The sequence below is a fragment of the Denticeps clupeoides genome, chromosome 8, assembly GCF_900700375.1.
Source record: "Denticeps clupeoides chromosome 8, fDenClu1.1, whole genome shotgun sequence".
NCBI classification, from domain to species: domain Eukaryota; kingdom Metazoa; phylum Chordata; class Actinopteri; order Clupeiformes; family Denticipitidae; genus Denticeps; species Denticeps clupeoides.
The window spans coordinates 16,133,089-16,153,701 of record NC_041714.1 but is presented as its reverse complement, the minus strand read 5'-3'; the positions used below and the strand labels follow the sequence as shown (position 1 = coordinate 16,153,701).

At 46.2% G+C, this 20,613-nt stretch overlaps 3 protein-coding genes across 7 annotated transcripts in view; 2 read left to right on the top strand and 1 right to left on the bottom strand.

The window, feature by feature from the left end:
* Positions 1-218: 218 nt before the first annotated feature.
* On the bottom strand, positions 219-2,320 carry LOC114795662 (ferritin, lower subunit). Of its 5 annotated transcripts, XM_028989188.1 has the most exons (6): positions 2,209-2,289; positions 1,463-1,529; positions 1,236-1,339; positions 950-1,096; positions 736-861; positions 219-497 (listed from the first exon to the last, which is right to left on the bottom strand). In XM_028989188.1, exons 3-6 carry the CDS (start codon positions 1,335-1,337, stop codon positions 348-350), a joined length of 525 nt encoding a protein of 174 aa, XP_028845021.1. In that variant the 5' UTR covers positions 1,338-1,339; positions 1,463-1,529; positions 2,209-2,289; the 3' UTR covers positions 219-347. The 5 variants fall into 5 exon arrangements, with proteins under 5 accessions (XP_028845021.1, XP_028845023.1, XP_028845020.1 ...); XM_028989190.1 differs by lacking the exon at positions 1,463-1,529 and having other exon boundaries at positions 2,209-2,320; XM_028989187.1 differs by having other exon boundaries at positions 1,236-1,650; positions 2,209-2,257.
* Positions 2,321-2,322: 2 nt separating this feature from the next.
* On the top strand, positions 2,323-5,870 carry trub1 (TruB pseudouridine (psi) synthase family member 1). The gene is made up of 8 exons (XM_028989185.1): positions 2,323-2,626; positions 2,702-2,800; positions 2,951-3,006; positions 3,294-3,375; positions 3,505-3,577; positions 4,445-4,584; positions 4,805-4,861; positions 4,945-5,870. The coding sequence occupies exons 1-8, from the start codon at positions 2,491-2,493 to the stop codon at positions 5,154-5,156; spliced, it is 855 nt and encodes a 284-aa protein (XP_028845018.1). The 5' UTR covers positions 2,323-2,490; the 3' UTR covers positions 5,157-5,870.
* Positions 5,871-6,955: 1,085 nt separating this feature from the next.
* The window catches only part of atrnl1b (attractin-like 1b), a 78,613-nt gene continuing 64,955 nt past the window's right edge, over positions 6,956-20,613 (top strand). The window contains exons 1-6 of the mRNA XM_028988762.1: positions 6,956-7,950; positions 15,815-15,898; positions 16,510-16,623; positions 18,090-18,218; positions 18,347-18,555; positions 19,608-19,782. Coding sequence (XP_028844595.1) covers positions 7,748-7,950; positions 15,815-15,898; positions 16,510-16,623; positions 18,090-18,218; positions 18,347-18,555; positions 19,608-19,782 — 914 coding nt within the window. The 5' untranslated portion in view covers positions 6,956-7,747. The remainder of the gene's footprint in view (positions 7,951-15,814; positions 15,899-16,509; positions 16,624-18,089; positions 18,219-18,346; positions 18,556-19,607; positions 19,783-20,613) is intronic.

Genomic DNA, 20,613 nt, shown 5'->3' with positions numbered 1-20,613 from the left:
AAAAAAAAAAAAAAAAAAAAAACACACAAAAACACAGAGAGGATACCATGATCTTTTGTTTATTTGGTGTGAAAATAGATCCAGAAACACAGTAATAGTGAAATGTAGACAACCTAATTTTGACATTTTGCATGACATTTTCAGAGTTCTAAAAAAAAAAAAAAAAAAAAAAAAAAAAAACAGTTGGAAAGGTAGCACCAGACTGGACTTGTTGGTCTCTAAATAATAATAAAAAAAAAAAAAAAAAGGTAAACTCATTATTTTACGTATGCACGTAAACTGGTATTGGTCACATTTGGGAGTGTAGGGAGAACTTCCAGGCTGAGCTGAGGAAGGAGGACCGCCGTTTACAAGGTGTGTTTGTCAAACAGGTAGTCTCCCATTTGACCATTGGGCTCACTGGACATCAGTCGGGACAGGCTTCCCACATGGTCGCCAAGTTGCTTGATTGTGTCGTGGCTGTCAGTCAAAAAGTGGTTCTCCACAAAGTCACACAGCTGAAACAGAAGAGTTTGGAATTAGCAGCCTAGTGGGTGACACACTTGTTACCCCAAAGTAACCATTTCAAACCCCACTTATAACCATTGCCTTCCTGAGAAAGACAATGAATCCAGTCCCTGTAACTACTGATAAGTCGCTCTGGATAAATGTAAAAGAGAAGAGCAAGTGGGCCGACAAGACGTGGCTTGCAGTACCATTATCTGGCGCATGGGCATCATATCTCTACTGACTTACATGTGGGTCTGTGTGTGCTCCTGCGGCACGATGCAACTCCAGCAGCGAGCTGTTGAGGGACTTCTGAAAGTCGAGGGAAAAGGAGATGGCGTCCAGGCCTCCCTTCCAGTCCTCACGACTCGGTTTCTGCCACGGGAGGGTAAAAAGACAGCAAGCGACAATTAGTATGACAAAGCGGGCTGCGGGCGGGCTGATTTTAGGAAGTGATACCGACAGAAATGGTCTGTAGCAAGATCCTTCCACCTCTCATGTTCTGATATTCCAGAAGTTTCTCTGCATGATCTCTCTCCTTCTCAGAGCGATCCAGGAAGAACCGAGAAAAATTGGGCAGAGCCATATCATCCCTGTCAAAGTACATTCCCTAAAAGACACAGGGGAAAAAAAAAAAAAGTAACAGTGTACACACAAAAAAAGGTATCAACTAAACTTTGAATCCAACAGTTTTCTAAGCCACATTTAATTGAACCATTTTAAGTTAGTCAAACTCAAAGTTAAGGTACCAGGGCGAGGTACGTGTAGGAGGCGTTCAGCTTGGCGTTAATGAGCTTGTTGATGCCGGCTTCATTCTCGGCGTGCAGATTGTGTCTGACTGCCGACATCATTTCTGGGGGGGAGAAAGAAAGGGAAAAGCCCACTAAAGCACAGCGAGAGACAGTAACAGCAACCACGCAACTCATCACACAAGACCCGACACCAAAACGAGATTCGAAGCAGATCGGAGCCTTGCCTCTTACGTTCCCGCGACGCCTCGTCCAAAGCTGGCTGTCTGCAGGAGTCCTCGGCTCTTATAAAGGCTGTTGCAGAAGAGACCGTCGTGTTAAACCAGACGCCACCCCGCCCCCGCCAAACCGGCTGGCCCACGTGACTCCGCGGCAAGGTTGATGGTGGAAGTAGCCTAGTGGGTAACACGCTCGCCTATGAACCATAAGACCCAGGTTCAAACCCCACTTACTACCACTGTGTCCCTGAATTGCTTAACTTAACCCTAAATTGATCCGGGGGGGGGGGGGGCTGTCCCTGTAACTAATGCTTGTAAGTCGCTTTGGATAAGGGCGTCTGATAAATGCTGTAAATGTATCAACAAGCGGATCGATCGGTCGAGCGAGTCTCTCTGCGCGTTAGACGAAAAACCGATCCGACGCACGATTCCTGAAGATAATCCGTGCGCCACGCAGTGTTTATTCCTACACTTGTTCGTGGAATTGACGTCGCCTCGGCGCGCGGATATATTTCACGTCAAATCTCCTGGGTCTGCGAGGGCTTCAGGAGGGCGCGACGCACACGCACACGAAAGTGGGTTTCGGAGTTCGGAGCTAAGGCTTGTTTACACTGCGGCGAACGGAGCATCCGCTCCGTGGATTAAAATAAGAGTAAATTGCACAACGCAAATGAAACGATGTAACCAAATAATCATTTCGATTCGTTATTTAAGCCATACAAAATAATAATAATAAAGGAGACGCGCGAACTTACTCTCCCCGTCAGCTCCGCGGACGCCGAGACGCTGGCTGGCGTGGTCACGTGATAGCGTGTGTAGTCGCGGGGCTTCGCTGCCACCTACCGGCGTGGCGTGGCGTCGCGCAGGGTATCGCTGGCAGTGCACGTAGAGCTGCAGTTCCGAATCTGGTCGCGGCACGCTTTTAAACTCGCACGACTATGGCCGTCGACGCTCCGTTGGCATCCTTTATGTCGCAGTAGCAACGTCGTGGGCGGTGACGTCATCGGCAGGCGCCCGCCGCTTTTAAACGTTCGAGCATGGCCGTGACGGGTGCCTCTCACAGTGGGAATTTATCCAAACTACAGGCCTTAAATGGCATGTTTGCGATTTACAAAAAACAAGGGCCGACGTCCGCCGACGTCCTGTACTCCCTGAAAGAAAGGCTTATGAAAGGTGCGGTCTGGTGCTGTGGAGTTACGTATTCGTACTTCATTTATGACGCTGAAATTGTTTACAATGTCCCTGCAGAGGCTGGCGCCGCCAACTTTAACCCCAGAAAGAGGAGGAAAAACTGCCTGAAAATTGGGCACGGGGGGACGCTGGACAGTGCAGCCTCGGGGGTTCTCGGTAAGAGGGTTTGCGTACATTGCGCATGCGTACATGAGATTGTTTGCAAACGTGACAGTGAAGGACGCTGATTTGCACCTTTTGTTTTATTGTACTCTTGCTCGCACCAACGATTGGAGATTAATACATTTCTCATAATTGTCTCTACAGTTGTTGGGATTGGAAATGGCACCAAGATGCTCACCACCATGCTGGCCGGGTCTAAGGTGTGATTTATTTTTTTAGTTTCTTGCACATCAGACATGCCCAACACGTTGAATTGGCCTCATCTTGGGTCATGCAGCAACCTCCCAAATATCTGCATTCAATCATAATATTGGACATCATTGAAGATGTAATGATAACTAGAGCCACTAGGTGGGATTTCCAGACTGGTTTAGAAAATGCATCTTAAAATCTCCACAAAAAAAGTGAAAAATGTCAGATGAAAATACAACAGAGTGGATCTTTATTTCAGTCCTTAGTAGATCTAAGATGATGTTGTTGTCTCCAGAAATACACAGCAGTGGGAGAGCTGGGGAAGGCCACAGACACCTTTGATGCCACAGGAAGTGTTGTTCAAGAGAAGGCATATGGTGAGATGTCGATGAAATTCTTAACCAGTGATATGTTATTTGAGATGAGATTTAAAAAAAAAAAAAAATCATGTAGATGTACCCTCTTCTCCTGTCAGATTATAGATTTCGGCCTTTTTCACACTTTAGATCATGTCACCAGAGAGACCATGGAAGAAGAGCTGAAGAAGTTCACTGGTGAAATTATGCAGGTCCCTCCCATGTGAGTCGACTGCTATTCCAGAAACTGCTGTGCTGTACGACCACTCTAAAGCTGGGGTTCTTTCATATGGTCCAGCATTGCGGCTGATCTTTATAAACGGCACAATCCAAATACGGCAATTTTTCCGTGGTGTATGTTGTGTGTGTGTGGTTAACAGGTTTCCTGTCTTCACAAATTGACACACTTAGTATTTGAAATGTGTTATTGATGGTCAAACACAAGACAAAATACATTTTTAATGCATAGGTCACTTAAACTTGAAGGGGAAACAAAAACTATTTACACTTTAGATAGATATACATTTAAATGTTGCAATCTCCCCTATTGGAACAACAAAGTATGTGCCCATATATTCAGATCATAAGATTCTTGTCAATAGGCATCCCTAATCTTAGCTACTGCCACCTTTTGACAATTTGCATGTGTGTGCAAAATATGGGTATTGTGTTTTTTTTTTTGGAAATATATGAATAGATTTTTATTCTTAGTCAGAAAATGAGGCATGTTGAAAACTGTGTTCAATTTGTATTGGACATTCAGCCAATCTTTGTCATTTGGGATGTTACACTGAAACACTTAGTTTCGCGGTTGCACAATGGCCATTACCCGCTTAACTGATACTCCTCGTCGTGAGCAAAAGCAGGACATTGTTGTGTTCAGTACGCTCTGTAGTCTGTGTTGGTTCCTTTGCAGAGCTGCTTGAACTGCTAATCAACCACACACAGAACACCAGCGCTCATGCATCCCTGAAGTGCTCGTGGGCGTCAATAGACCAGCGGGTTTGACCTCCAGAGTCTAATATCAGTGTTGGCGTGGACTTGTGATTGGGGAATTTGTGTGGTTTTGGCCTCTTGTTGAAATCTTTAGTTACTCTGCCCTGAAGAAGGATGGCAAGCGCATGTCTGTGCTGCTGAAGCAGGGCCAGAAGGTGGAGGCCAAGCCGGCACGACCCGTCACCGTCTACAACCTGGCGCTGACTGACTTTTCACCCCCGCTCTTCACCCTGGGTCAGAACGCACCTTGCATTTATGTTATTTCCAGCCTCTTGAATGCCGTTGCTTGCCAGCTCTTATTGCATGCATCAAGTTAAACTCACGTTTGAGGAATTTGTGCTGCTATAATCATATAGTACGTTTTGTTTTCTGTCCGGCATCCGTCATATATATATATATATATGTTCTATGTATTGATTATTTTCATGTCTTGCATGTGTGGTTTTGTTTGCAGAGGTTGAGTGTGGAGGTGGTTTTTATATAAGAAGCTTGGTTGATGACCTTGGAAAATGTAAGATGCACACACTGAAACAGACTTTTACATCCTTTTTACTGATATAACTTGTGACATTTATATGTGTGTGTTTGTGGCAGCCCTGTCATCCTGTGCACACGTTCGTGAGCTGGTCCGCACCAAGCAGGGCCAGTTCACCTTGCAGGAGCACGTGCTGAAGGAGGAACGGTGGACCATAGAGGAGGTAGGCCGCGCCTTGCAGACCTGCCCCCCACCTGAAAAAACGAACGGACTGAGCCTTCACCCAGATGACCCAGAGGGAGGAACCAGCAGAGATCCAACGTGCGACTGAGCGGAAGGAGCTCTTTTGGAGGCCCCGAACATCACTGCCTTCTCCTAGCTTGTAACCTTTGACCTTTGTGTTGTCCTGGACTTGAGTTCCAGGCTTTTACGTGGAGCCACGAGGAAGTGACTGAACTGTAGTGTGACTTGCTTCAAGCATACTTCCAGAAGAAAAAAGGGTCCTGGCAGAAAATTATGTATGATTGGACCGTTTTGTCCAGTTCTACCCTCAGTTCTGCATGTGTGTGGCTTTAACTTCCTGCAGACAGTCATGGTGACTTTTTATTTTTTTTGCATATTTGTGTGTAATATTTTTGTTTACTTATTTGAGAGAAATTGTGATTTGTGGATTCACTTGACCACCAATTTGTATTATATGATCACAAATGAATGCTTGTTTTTTTTACTCCGTGATTTAAGTATTTGAGTAGTCAGACACCTGCTGAACTGTAAACCGATGATTCACTTTTCCAAGTCTGCCTCTAGTGACAGAAGCTGTTTCTTTTTTCCTTTTTTTGGTTTGCTCAGGAGGCTGTGAGTCATACAAAACGATGTATTATATTTGTATTATATAATTTTTTTTTTTTTTATTTAAAACGTGAGATGAATTCAGGTTGCAGAGTGTCACCTGCGTTGAAACAAGAATACTGAACATCTGTTAAAAATGGTACAAACATACTTAAAAGTTCTTGGTTGTTATGCATTAAATTCACTTCGCTCTGTGGATGGACTTGTGGGATTATTTAAGGGCCTTGGTGAATTTCAGCATGGAGATGGAGATTCCTTCTCACTGCTATTACCGTTTGATTGGGAACATTGATGTGTTTAGCCCTGATTACCCTCCTCACCCCATGTACACAGTAAAGATAAAGTGTGTAGTGATTGTCACATGTGATGCACAGCACACGGTGCACACAGTGAAATTTGTCCTCTGCATTTAACCCATCACCCTTGGTGAACAGTGGGCAGCCATGACAGGCGCCCGGGGAGCAGTGTTTCTGTGCTTTGCTCAGTGCCACCTTGGCAGATCGGGATTCGAACCGGCAACCTTCTGATTACGGGGCCGCTTCCTTAACCACTATGACTTAACCACTGCACTGTGAACCACAAAGAAATAAACAGATGAAACTTATGACAAATGGCAATGTGTTGTGGAGATAAGATATAGAAGTACATATAGAATACAGAAAGAAATTATAAGTATGTCCATTGCTGCAATGATAATTACAGCAGTATTTAAAACCTCTTGGTAATTAATTCTTGATCTACTGGACTATAGACATGTAATATGTACATATTTCTTGTAGTGGTAAAATACTTTTTTTTGAGAGAGCCTCAGTAAGTTTTTGCCGTTTTATATTTACATTTTACATTTACAGCATTTATCAGACTCCCTTATCCGGTGTGACGTACAATCAGTAGTTACAGGGACAGTCCCCCCCTGGAGCAATTTAGGGTTAAGTGTCTTGCTCAGGGACACACTGATGGGATTTGAACCTGGGTCTTCTGGTTCATAGGCGAGTGTGTTACCCACTAGGCTTCTGCCACCCTTTTCCACTGTCGTCTGTTTAAATATGTTTTAAAAAATCACTGTAATATTAATTTTAAGGCATTAAGGCATCTGAAAATCCTACATATCAAAAAAGCACGGAGGCCCTCGTTCATGTCCCCGACGAATATGCAGCACCAAGCAGCCTGGGCCGTACGGTCGCTGATGTCACCGATTTATCTCGTTCATGTGGCGCTCCGGTGGGAAAATGCCGCAATGTGAGCCGCAGGCGACGTCGCCCTCCCCTCCTGTCCCTTTAAATCCTGCGCGGCCGCAGTGCGCATGCGCCGCCAGCGCCGTCCGTGGAGTTGTTCCCCCAACCTGAGGAGCCCGAAGCGACCCTCCGCCGCCGCCGAGGCTGCGACGCGTCGGGACCACGCTCCAGCCCCAGCCCCCAGCTCCCAGCTCCCGCGACCCGCACAATCCGGAGGCTGCGGAGCCTTATCGTTTGTCGGAACGACAAGGATAAATCCCCCGGCAGCCGCCGGTTTGCACCGGGCGGATAATTACGCCGAGGCTTCTCCTAACAGCACCAGCGACAACGTCTTACGCGCGTAGCCGCGTCAATTTTTTTTTTTCCATTTTCGAACAACTTGCTTTTCTACACAGCCCTTGTCCGGCGCCCGGAACATTTTCGTCGTTCCCTCCTTTGTCGCCGGCGCGGCGGGTCGCCGACCAGCCCGTTAGTTTGGTGTTTACGCGTTAAAATGGCTGCTGGACGGGAATTTGGGGAAAGGACGAACACGCCGGACGCGGATCCGTGGAGTTTTTAGGGAAGCGGCAGCCCGACGTCCGACCACACGTAGCCCCCCCGCCGCCGCCGCCGCGTACGATGCGCCATTCCCGGACAATCTCCCCGGAATTTTTCCACCCGTAACGCAGGATGCCCCCGCCGTTTTCCCGGAAACAATGAGGCCGGTGGTCGTCGGTATTTTTGGACTCCTTTCATCCCCGTCCGCTGGAGTTTAATGCGCCCGAGGAGCCCCCCTTCCCCAACCCCGAACTTGATGCCATTCCCGGAACATTCCTGATCCCAAATCCGCCGCGGGAAGATGGATGCTGCGAGGGCGGAGCGGCCTCCTCCCGGCCGCTACCTGCTGCTGTGCCTCCTGCTCGGCCTGGTGCTCCTGGCGCGGGCCTCGCCCCCCCAGACCTGCGAGAAGGGCTGCCTGTCCGGGAGATGCGTGAACGGGAGCTGCGTCTGCGACCGGGGCTGGGTGGGCGAGCAGTGCCAGCACTGCCAGGGGAGGTTCAAGTAAGTGGCCCGGGGCTCCGCCAGCAACCCGCCAGGCCTTCGACTAGTCCAGGCTGTGCGGTCATAATAAATAAAGTGAAGCGGTGGTCATCGTGATGCGGTGCACACAAGGACACGTGTCCTCTGCATTTAACCATCACCCTTGGCGAGCAGTGCCAGCACTGCCAGGGGAGGTTCAAGTAAGTGGCCCGGGGCTCCGCCAGCAACCCGCCAGGCCTTCGACTAGTCCAGGCTGTGCAGTCATAATAAATAAAGTGAAGCGGACACGTGTCCTCTGCATTTAACCATCACCCTTGGCGAGCAGTGGGCGGCCATGACAGGCGCCTGGGGAGCAGTGTGTGGGGACGGTGCTTTGCTCAGTGGGATTCGAACCGGCAACCTTCTGATGACAGGGCCGCTTCCTTAACCGCCCGGCCACCACTGCCCTGCATTCGGCCATCGTTCTTTCTAATCTAGGACTAAAGCATCCTTCAAATGAATAATATCCGGTGGAACGTTGTGTGGACGTCGTGTGGCCGTACACGCACTAAGACGAAGACGAGGGCGTAAAGCGTGCATTACAAAGTAATATACGTGTAATTAGAGTTGAGTTCTGGATGTTTGCGACAAGGTTCGTCAAGTTGCAGTTTCAACTTTTGCTCCACTGGCGAAATTCCGCGCCCCCGTTGGACAAGCATTTCCTTTCATTAGGGGACGCGGACGAGATAATAATAGGGCCGGCGCTCGCAGCTCTTGTCATCTCGACCTCGCACGCTGTTTGTGCGCCACGGTGTCAATGCCCGGCGGCATTGGGGGGGCGTTACGTTCGCTGCTGGACACCATGAGCTGTTTGGAAAGTCAAATATACCGACCATACGTCCCCGCAGACGTTTAAGCTGCCTTCAATGCTTCTTGGCAATCTGTGAGTCTGTCTGACTTTATTTCTAAGCCCGGCGAGCACGGACAGGTCAGCGGTGGCCAGGATTGCAGCTTTGAAGGGACGAGGGTCCGGCGGTGTCAGCACCGGAATATGAGATGAAATTGTCAGACGATTCGTTTGGCTAAATAAACCCTTCTTTATTTCTGCGCCGTGGCCCAGGGCCCCGAGCGGTTCCTCGACGAAGGAACGTTTTTTTTTAAATTATTTTGTCCTTTTTTTTTACGACGATGGAGGCGTTTGTTTCAAGTAAAATTATGACCGTGAATATCTGCACCTTCTTTTGTTATTGAATGTAAAACGGGGAGACGGCTCATCCCGAATCTCCTTCGGAAAGCCGCGGGAGCACGGTGCAGTTGTACAGACGCGTCAATGGGAAAAGGGCTCGCCGCGCTCCGTGGGCGTTGTCACCCTCAACCAGGTGGCGCCGGGGCTTCAGGTGCAACATTAAACAGACAGAATTGTCCTGCACCACGTTTAAAGCACTTTTACAACACCACTGAGGTCAATGTGTGGTCACCGTGCAGTGTGGTAAATAACCGCTCCTCTTGACACTTTACTGCAATTCTCCTCATAGTGCACCGTGGTTGGGCTTCTGAAACGTGTATTTCATCAGAAGTTGGTGTGCATGTGGTCTAACTGAACTAATGTCACATTGACCAGTCCACCACCCCCCACAAATTTATTTTTTAGTTCTGTCACGCGAGACTCTGAAGAACCAGTGGGTTCATTTAATTTTTTTCTGGAAAATTGCTGACACCAGTTCTTGTTTGCAACAAACAGGAAGTGTTGGTGACGTCATCAACCATAGGCACTTCTATGGACCGCTCTCCTTTCATGACCGATATATAAAAGAAAAACATGTAATAACAGGGGGCCTTTAAAGAGCTGCAGGAATCTATGGCGTTGCCGGACTCCTCCCTGCATGTTGTTCCTCTTTTTTTTGTCTGGTAAAATATAGAAATGAATGTCATTGGTATTGTGCATGTTTGTGTGTGCGTGTGTGTGTGTGTGTGTGTATATATACACACACAACTTGAAGAGTTTTGTGGTTTTAGGCGAATGATGGCTCCACTAGTAGAAGTATGGAAGTGTGAGTGTTTGAAGAATGGTGACTGGCGAGTCGGTGCTGTTGGTGACTTTCTGATTGATTGATTTATTAACTGATGATGATGATGATTGATATCTGTAGCAGCTGACCTGCTACATCATTTTGTATGAGGGTTGGAGGCCTAATGAATTCAGATTGGCAACGCCCTTTAGTTTTGTGTCATTCTGCTGTCAAGGTGGACTGGACCAGAACATTGTAAACCCAACAAGGGGTCTTTCATTCATTATAAAATAGATATAAAATGTAGAGTCTTATGGTCTGTGACATCAGACATTTCTCTCATAGGAAGAGTGTATACTTTTGTAAATACCGCTCCTTGCTGAAAAAAGTAAACGTGTCATCATCCGGACTTGCTTGTTAGTGGACAATTGGTTTTGAACAAAAAATTGTAAAGCTTGGTTAGGTCATGATAAGTGTACAACCAATGGAGGCTTAATAACAAAATGCGTTTGGTAAATGCAAATATTGAAACGTAGAACTAAATATGGCTGTAGCAAGAAATATTCTGTCGAGAAATATGGTGTCACATGGGTAACAAAATGAATCTGTTTTGTTGGCTGGTAATGTAGAGTTTAAGAGGTGCTTGGACTGATGGTTTCATCAAACGACGGAAACCCTTGCCAACATGGGAAGGGAATAAATCTAGAGCAGGGATTTGCACCCTCAGGCTTTGAGGTCTACCCACTCACCATCATGGCGTCCCCCTATTCATGTGGACATAAAGAGCAAATGCAAAATTATATAAATATGCAGTTGTTTCATACAAGTCGGAACTACATACCACAGGATAAAACTGGGTTGGTGGCAGCGTTGCAGCATTTAGACATGCGCGGGACTGTTTTTCCGGTGACTCTTACAATGGACATGTCGCCTACGATGTGTGGCCAGTTTGCCATCTAAAAAACAAACAAAAAAATACCATCACCTGAACATGACATGAATGTATACTCATATTCTGAATCAGAGGGTTTAAAAGCTATGCAGTTTGGTACAACTTTATTATTCTGAAATGCTGAGAATGTCACGATGGCTGGACATGCGAGTAAGAAGGACGTCACGAGACAGGGGTTTATTACATGGTGAACAAGACAGGGGAACATCACGTAACAATGACCCAACGGTTGACAGACACGAACAGGGCAGCTTTATACAGGCACACACAGGTGAAAACAATCAGGAAAAATATTCACAGTCCAAACTCCAGATCCGGAGAAGCCCCTTCCGGGCCGGATCCTGATGTAGATGCACTGGTTTGGTGTAAACACTGCAGGTTTTTAGTAACTGCGGCTGGTTGGTAAGTGAACCAATGCCTACGGTTCCAGATTTATCATTCATTTCTTACATTACTCTGGATATATCTGCTTTCATAAACCACTTGCGTCTGAAAAGATAGGGGTATCAATATAGCAATATGTTGAGAGGCATTATCAATATGCTGGTATTCAGTATTAATGTATCAGTAAAATGTTATTTCTTTACATTTGAGTTGTAAAGTATATACTATTGTTGACTTAGTGAGATGATATGTTCCACCTTTTTTTCAGCCCCTAAACGAGTGACCTCATTGTGACCAGCAGCCCACACCTCATTCCCTCTCTTGCCATTTTCGCTGAGCGGTCCAGCCGAGGGGGCGCTAGAAAATCAGAGGCTAAGCTGGGGTCACATCCAGGTGCAGCTCAGGTTAAAGAGAAACGAGAGAGAGAAGGGGCACATTATAAAGGGTGAGACTTTAACACCTGTCAGGGAAAAAGAGCACCGCCGCCGCTGTCTGGAGGGCCTGAGAGGCTCTTCTGTGGTTGCGGCTGCTGATTAATGGGGGTGTTGTGTAGCACAGACCTTAATTTGGTAACACGACATGTCACCTGACGATGAGATTGTTGGTGTCCAAAACCTGCATCAGTGGGTTCAAATCCCGACAATGGTGACAATGATGTCCCATCGAGCAAGGTACCATCCCCACACACTGCTCTTGGGGTGCCTTTCATGGCTGCCAACAGCTCACTCATAGTGGTGGCCAAGCAGGTATGTAAATGGACCCATAATCAGAAGGTTGCCCGTTCAAATCCCGAACCGCCAAGGTGCCACTGAGGTGCCACTGAGCAAAGCACCGTCCCCACACACGGCCCCCCCGGGCGCCTGTCATGGCTGCCCACTGCTCACTAAGGGTGATGGGTTAAATGCAGAGGATACATTTCACTGTGTGCTGTGCTGCTGTGTATCACAAGTGACGATCACTTTTTCACTACCATAATGAAGTTTTAATTGGCATGACCTATACCATGTGTCACGAGGTGCTCACTGTTTGATGTTCTGTACAGAATCAGTCTCAGGTGCTTGGATACTTTTAGTGTGACCACTAGCTTGCATGGATGCACAATAATTCTTGTCAATTTGATCAGCATTTTTTTTTTTTTTAAATGGATCATTTAGTTTTCTTCTACACTGTACTTGAGAGACACCATCTACCGGAATGCTTGCGATTCTGATTCTGAGCAGGAAAGGTGAGAGAGGGCTGCTATTCAGTAGTCACTATATAGTTGCTGGATATATAGTGGCTTCACGTTGTTCACGATGTCCCAGAGCTAAAAATACACCCAGCCAGCAGCAGCATTTTTGTTCAGCCTCGTCCGATCCCATAAATTCCCCGTAGTAATTCTCGACAGCTCGACAGAGGTGCCACAGCGGGACCTGCATCCACCCAAAACAGTCAGCTGTCGCCACTGGAGTTATGGGGTCCGATGCTGGCCGGCACGCTTCACACTGCCTTCGGTGTGAGAGTTTCCGCCTCCGGCCCCCGGCGGGCCGCGTGTGTCGCCAGCGGGCAAAGCCTGCCCGAGGGGCCCCCGGGGCGTCCGATGTAACCATGCAGCTGTGGGGGAGGAGGTAGCCGGGCAGAAGGCCCTGCAGGAAGCCACAGGAAGTCCACGTCGCTTTCCGTCTGTTAGGTATGTGGTGCGCGTGGCTGGGAAAGGAGCACTGGCCACCACACACTGTGTTATTATAACCCGGTTCGGTTGAGCGCGTGTGTGTGTGAGCGCTCTGCTTTTAGTGTCGCAAAATGTCGGAGGAGCTGCCCCTGAGGCTGTGTTGAAAGAAGGAACAGTGTGTGTGTGTGTGTGTGTGTGTGTGTGTGTGTTGGGGGAAAGAAACTGCAGTGTTACAAGCTCCATAAAACATTGATGGGGTGGCAGTGAATAATTGAATGTTTGACTCACCTTTCCCCCTTCTCGTTATGAAAGGCGGCGTGCCTTTCGTCTTCTTCCTTCCGCGTTCCAGGAAACCAGGACGTGCTTCTCCACCCCCTGGCCCTGCCTCTGCAGTGGGTGGAGGTGGCCGATTACGATCGTCCTGCCGCTCCACAGATTCCGGTTTGCTCTTCTGTCTCCTCTGAAGATGAGAGCCCAGCAAACGAAGGGATTGATCTGCTCGGCTTGTGATACTGTAGAGCATTGACCGGTACGGGCGGAAATACAGCGTCTCTGCAAGCTGAAGTTGGATGAAAGTTTGGGGAACATGCAGGGAAGAACCAAGAATTAGATTACATTAGCTGTTCTGTGTTGTGATTTGAGACCTTTCCAACCAAACCCCACCAGAAGCTTCAAAAAGAACCTGTCTGTGTGTGGAGAGGGGATGATGTCATGGGTGTTCTATCGTAGAGATCAGTCTGTCATTTTGTGTTTGCTTGCTTTCTATTAAAGGACAAGGGATGAAAGTCCAGACTGGGTTTCAGGGATCTCAAAACTGGCAGCTATACCCCCCAACCGGGGCAGTGGTGGCCTAGTGGCTAAGGAAGAGGAGGTGCCACTGAGGTGCCACTGAGCAAAGTACCATCTGTCATGGCTGCCCACTGCTCACCAAGGGTGATGGTCAAAAGCAGAGGACACATCTTTTTATGTTACCGTGTGCTGTGCTGCAGTGCATCACAGTGACAATCACTTCACTTTAAGAAAAAAATGAGCTTCATATCCCCCTAGACATGTGCTCCACCCTTCTCAGGAACGTATGTAATACGTCTTGCACACTGGACATCATGCCATTGCACTTCTGGCACCATATCTAGTAAACGGAGAGAAGAGTCACCTCATCAGGTTCATTGGCTTCATTTTTCAGAAATTTGGCAAAGGGCCCTCTACCAGTGTTGAAACTTAGAAGATAGTTGTCATGATGTTCCAATAGGAACCTTGTTTAGAGTCCTTTTGGTCTATCAACAGTTCTAGTTTAAGATTGATGGTCACAGATCTTAATTTGCAATATTAATTTTCTTTTTTTTTTGCTGATAATATTATGAAATAGAGCTGTTGATAGGCCTCTGCCTGGTGCATTTAACTTCAGTAACTTTGTGTATTAAAGATAAATTTGTGAAGGATGTCCTCAGATTTTTGGTTTTCCTACTTGCATCGTAATCTGGGATTAATTTGACAAGCATCTTTTTAGTTGTTGCCTGGTTTGTTGAAAAATGGGTCAACTGTGACTTTACCGTCATCCTTGGGTTTCTGAAAAAGTTTTGCCACTTGTACAGCTGCACTTCTTGACAGGTCAACACCATCATCTGCATATGCATGTCCATATTTATGGAAATGGAGAACATGTTGGCACAAGCCCAAGGTGTCCTTCACGTCCAATGAAGAAAAAGGGGGAGCGGCCTGGCTGAGACTGCAATCGATTTTTCCTTCTTTCGATCGTTCTCTACCACCCCCCACCCAACCAAGAGTTGTGTTATCAGCTCAGCATTCGTTCAATTAAGGAGTGTGTCTGTGCAAGATTGAGGTCATTGTTTGGCCAGAATTGGCCTCTCAGTGCTGACGCCCACAAACAAAAGGGCCTGTTTGCTGTAGCCCTGCACTGTCTGAATGACTCCTCTCTCCTCCTCTCCGATGATGCAACTCTGCAACAAGAGCGCTCACTCCAGGGGTTGGGTGTGGCCTTGTTTGGTGCGGCAGAGAACAGGAGGGAAGAGGGAGGCAGACGGGACGGAAAAAAAAAAAAAACACGCTGCTCTAGGAGATGCCTCCACCAGACTGAGTCACCATGGCGATGTGGGCCTGTGTGCTGGTGCCCATCTGCTCACGATTAAACGCCGAATTGCACTTAGTTACAGAGAGATGTGGACGGAACGCCATGTGTGGCCACTCCTTCGTTTCTTCTGTGTACATCCCTGTAGGGTGCGGCTCTGCATGTGTTTTAAATGATTATTTTCCCTCTTTTTTTTTCTGGCAGAAAGCATACGGTGCCAACATATGGTCCCACCAGAAAATGTTGCTATTTACACTGGTCATTCAGGATTTCCATTTGTGTTTCCAATGGGACTAACTTTGGATTTGCTATTTAATAAATGCCCATAAATGTATCATACTATATGGCACATAATGCATTGATATTAAAACTTTGCTATCCAAACTTGCTAACTTGCTTGTTTTCAGATCATAGATAGATATTAGGAAAAATAACTTTTCAAACGGATTTTTATGAGTAGCAAGTATGCTGTAATTGAACAAATGTGGAATGCAAAAATAAAACAATTCCAGCCTTTGTGGTTAAGGCTTTGAAAAATGGCATTTTGATTATGGAATGGACAATATATTCGTTCTTTGTTGGCTTTTCAGCATTTTTCATATTATCCGAGGGCTGCACCGAGGGCTGCTGACTGCTGAGGCTGGTAACAAGAGGAGCATGACCTTGTAGGGTCTGGCCCGGCTGCGACCTTGTATGGTCCGCCCCGGCTGCGACCTTGTAGGGTCCGCCCCGGCTGCGACCTTGTCAGGTCCGGCCCGGCGGTGACTGTAACTGCAGCATCTGATGAGCAGCTCTGATCCCAGCTCACTCCTTCTTGTTTCCAGGTTGACCGAGCCCTCAGGGTATCTCACAGACGGCCCCATCAACTACAAATACAAAACAAAGTGCACCTGGCTCATTGAGGGCTAGTGAGTATTCCCAGAATCCAGTCTGGCCATCTTTTGTCTTTCTTCATAGACCTGTCTTCAAATGTGTGAATCACTGTTAATCATGACTGTGTTAGAATTGTTCAGATTACCTTTTAAGTTTATAGCTTGTAGTGCACATGTCAAGTTTGCGTACTATTTCAGGTTATTAGACTCAAGGGCACATGAACCCTCACATCAGTAAAATAAAATACAGTGATACAGCGGACTCAGACTAGACACACGAGCATACATTTATACTCAACAGGTCAATTGTACACAATTGGGGACTCAGGAACGCACACAATGAACATGAAGAGCGCACGAAATGAAGAGAAGAGAACCTAGAAATGAGGGTGGTAGCAGAGCTAGTAGCTCTGGTGCCAAACATGGAAGAAACACTATAAATTTTTCTTAAACATCTAAACGGCACAGATTTACAGTTGTGGAAGTATATAATGAAAACAGCCTGTCTATTAAAGTTGCCAGTAAGTGTATTTTTGTGATAAAAATGCATTGAAGGCAAGACACCATTTCATCCGGCATCACTGTCATCACTGTCCATTCTGCTGACCACAGGAAGTGATATGAATTGCTCATGACCTCTGTTGCAGCCCCAATGCTGTTCTGAGGTTGCGCTTGAACCACTTTGCGACAGAATGCAGCTGGGACCACATGTATGTATATGACGGGGATTCAGTATATGCGCCGCTGGTCGCTGTTTTCAGGTAGGTGGATTAACACATTTATGTCATGTGACCTGAGTGACCTTTTGTTTTTCACAGTTAAACACAACACTTAACCCTCATAACTTCATTTTGTGGTGTCTCTTATGGCAAAAACTGCAATACCACTTTTGATCACTGGGTAACCCTACAAAACACCTCACGTATATCCCAGTATGATCCATATGAGCACTGCTAAAAATGTACTTCATATTAAATTGTAGTTTATGTTCTTAATGAACAAATCTGAATCTTGCAAGTACTGAAAAATGACCTCTTATTTTTGTGCACATATGCTTATGTGGGGTAGTGGTGTCCGAGCAGGTAAATGGACAAGTAATTGGATGGTTGCCAGTTCAAATCACAATCCGCCAAGGTGCCACTGAGCAAAGCACCGTCCCCACACTGTTCCCCGGGCGCCTGTCATGGCTGCCCACTGCTCACCAAGGGTGATGGTTAAAAGCAGAGGACACATTTCGTTGTGCGCACCATGTGCTGTGCTTTGTATCACAATGACAGTCACTTCACTTTCACTTCAAATTATGGATTTTCATTAATGTTATGTCTCAGTTGGATTGATTTGAGCATTGTTTGGTTATGAAAAATGCTAGAAGCTGTAAGGCTTCAAAAATTCCTGAAACCTTCAAATGAAAAGTGAAATGAAATCAACCATTAAATGAAAGTGAAAGTGAAGTGATTGTCATTGTGATACACAGCACATGATGACACAACAAAATGTGTACTCTGCATTTAACCCCTGGTACTTTGCTAACTGCTAGGCCAGCACAGCCCGCATATACACATATAATAAATATGTGATGGTGTGGTGTAATAAATGTTGACATGCAATTAATCAGATTTATTTCTTTAGCAGATCATGTGCTGCTACTAGTTAGCAATTGATCTGGGGGTTCCCATGTTGCTTTTAGTCTCTGGGCTTTGCCCCATGTCTCCTTAACTCAGCGTTAAGTTTTCTGCTCTGCTGTGTGTATGTGTGTGAAGGACACACTTTTTGATGGTGTTGACATGGGTTGGTGGAAAAAGACCATTTGTTTGGACAGAAGTTTTTGAGCCAGTAAAAAAAAACGTATTTAGCGCTGTCAGTTTACTCTTTGCAACACAAATGTGCTTGCAGCGTGACCCACTGCAAATATGATTCCCACCCTCGATGCAGATGAGGTCGGGAGCTCCAGGCTTAAGCCCATATTTATGGAAACCAGGCCAGTAGTCCTGTTCTGTGGATTGTTAACTCCTGCAAAGCTCAGCTGTGAAAAGCCTTTGCAGCTTTAGACATGGCTGCACCCACACTTATGGAAATCTGAATAAAAAAACAGTTGACCTTTATTTTACTAATTTTGCAGCTTTTTCTTTCCAGTTCATTCTTACCATGCTGATGTAGATCGAATGTGCATTTTGAATAATGTATCAGAGGTTCCAGAACTAGAGATCTCTTGTGTCCACACAAACAGCGGCCTGATCGTCCCAGAGGTCAGAGGGAATGAGACGGTTCCAGAGGTGGAGACCAATTCGGGATACGCGCTGCTGCACTTCTTCAGCGATGCTGCCTACAACCTGACTGGTTTCGAGATCTTCTACTCGTGAGTTCTGGCTGATTTGGGGGGGGGGGTTCTGTTGTTATCTGTGGTTACACCTTATACCTTTTTGTAACAGGCTACATTGTTATTGAGCTGCTGCATGAGGTGTGACAATTTGTTACCCCTCTCAGGATAAACTCGTGTCCCAACAACTGCTCGGGGCATGGGAAATGCACGTCGGGGAACTCGATAGCGAGTCGTGTGTACTGCGAGTGTGACGAGTACTGGAAAGGCGAGGCCTGTGACATCCCATACTGCCGGAACAACTGCGGGAGCCCGGGCCACGGCTACTGCGACCTGACCGGGGAGAAGCTCTGTGTCTGCAATGACAGCTGGCAAGGTGACCTTTCCGGTCTTTTTGTCTTTTTAACCTCTGATGTCGGTCCAAGTTTTTTCTGATGACATTTGTACTTTTTGATTGTGTCAATAGGCTAAGGTCTTTATTGATAACTAATGTGTGTAATACCAAGATTAATGGAAAATCCTTTATAGGCCCATCTCTCTTCTCTCCCCTGCCAAGCCTGTCCACCTTCTACTTTTTTTTCTTGTGCTCTGCACGCTTGAGATCTTTGGGCAGCTATTATTCTGTCCACTCTTTCCCTCTTGTGGTGAAAGTCAGGCACTGCAGAGTCCAATGAGTCTCAAACTGAATCTGAATTGCTACCACATATCTTAATACATTTACATCATTTACATTTACAGCATTTATCAGACGCCCTTATCCAGAGCGACTAACAATCAGTATTACAGGGACAGTCTCCCTGGAGCAATTTAGGGTTAAGTGTCTTGCTCAGGGACACAATGGTAGTAAGTGAGATTCGAACCCGGGTCTTCTGGTTCATAGGCGAGTGTGTTACCCACTAGGCTACTACCACCCTAATAGATTAATAGATATAGATACAATAATATCCTGGTGATGAGGTTCAGATTCATGTGTTAAATTTTTGCTTCCTTCGATTGAAATTCAGATTGTGTTGAGCCTGATTGGACACCATGAAGGACAGTGAATCTACGTATCAAAGCCCCAGCGGCACATGCTAGCAGGTTTCATCAGTAAAACTAAAGTGCTTGACATGCTGTCAAGCTCTTGAAGTGTGTGTGTGTGCGTGCGTATGTGTGTGTTAAAGGGCATCACAGCTTCTTGTTATGCCTGCTGGGAACACAGGTGATGAAATACTGTCAATTAAAGGGAAAGTGTGAAATTGATGGTGTAGTGCAGCCCTCTGATTGGCTGAGTGTGTCAGAAGTGTCCCTCTCAAGCAAGCTGATCCGTAACTATGCAAAATCGATGGCTAGAGTATTTAAATTCCATTTTTCCCTGCTGTACTTCTCCATCCACATCGTATCAATTTCTTTTTCCTTTTTTTTCTCGGCCCTCCCTCCCTCCCTCAGGTCCGGACTGTTCTCTGACAGTGCCGTCTACGGAATCCTTCTGGGTCCTCCCAAGTGTCAAGCCTTTCGGCACATCGCTGGGCAGGGCTTCCCATAAGGCAGTGGTGCAGGACAAGGTCATGTGGGTTGTTGGCGGGCACACTTTTAACTACAGCTCCTTCCAGATGATTCTCAAGTGAGTCGCCTAATAAGAACAGACCTCAACAAAAACAAAAGCTGAATCTTGGAATAACTTTGTCATTGGCTGCTTCAACTGAAAGTCTGTGCCTGGGTTCTATGTTCGGCTCCTTTGGGTTCTCCTGCTGTCACCATGAAATCGAATGCTACGTAATTGTCGTCATTTTGGGATGCCCACAGCAGTCAGTTGCCACCGGTGCAAAGCAAGTGGGTACAAATGTACCCTTCTGCAATTTCCCCAAGCACAGAATAAAACCCAAAAGGAAACGAAACAAAGTGAAATAAAAGTGGCGTGTGATAATGGCTGTGAAATTTAACTCGCTGCAGACCCGTCCGAGGAGAATTCTCAGTTTGACAGTGTTTTGTGTTCGAAAACCTGTCATCGAGGGAGAAATCCTGTCAAGGACAAAACACTTTCTAGTTCTTGCCTTCTAATAATGTAAAGGAAGTGAATGTTGTTGATGCCAGTCATGTACAAACAAAAAGAAATAATGGAATAAAATTATGGTAGGCCTACACTTGAACTGGGATCATATGTCATACTTCCTTTGGTTAAAAATCAACATGTAAGGATCCAGAATCAATAAGTCATAGCAGCAACATTGAAGAGAAAGCAGTTTTATTTCTTCTTCATCGTCATGGCTGCCTCAGTTCCAGCCCCGGGCCTGTTTCACTTACCCGTTGCTTTTTATAAGGAGCTATAAGGAAGAGACTATAAGGACAAGAACTCGTGCATTTTTTTTTTAGTTCATGACATTGAGTATAAGAATAAAATAATAGAAAACAAATATTTTATTATATGACTTTATTATTGCAATCTTACTCCACA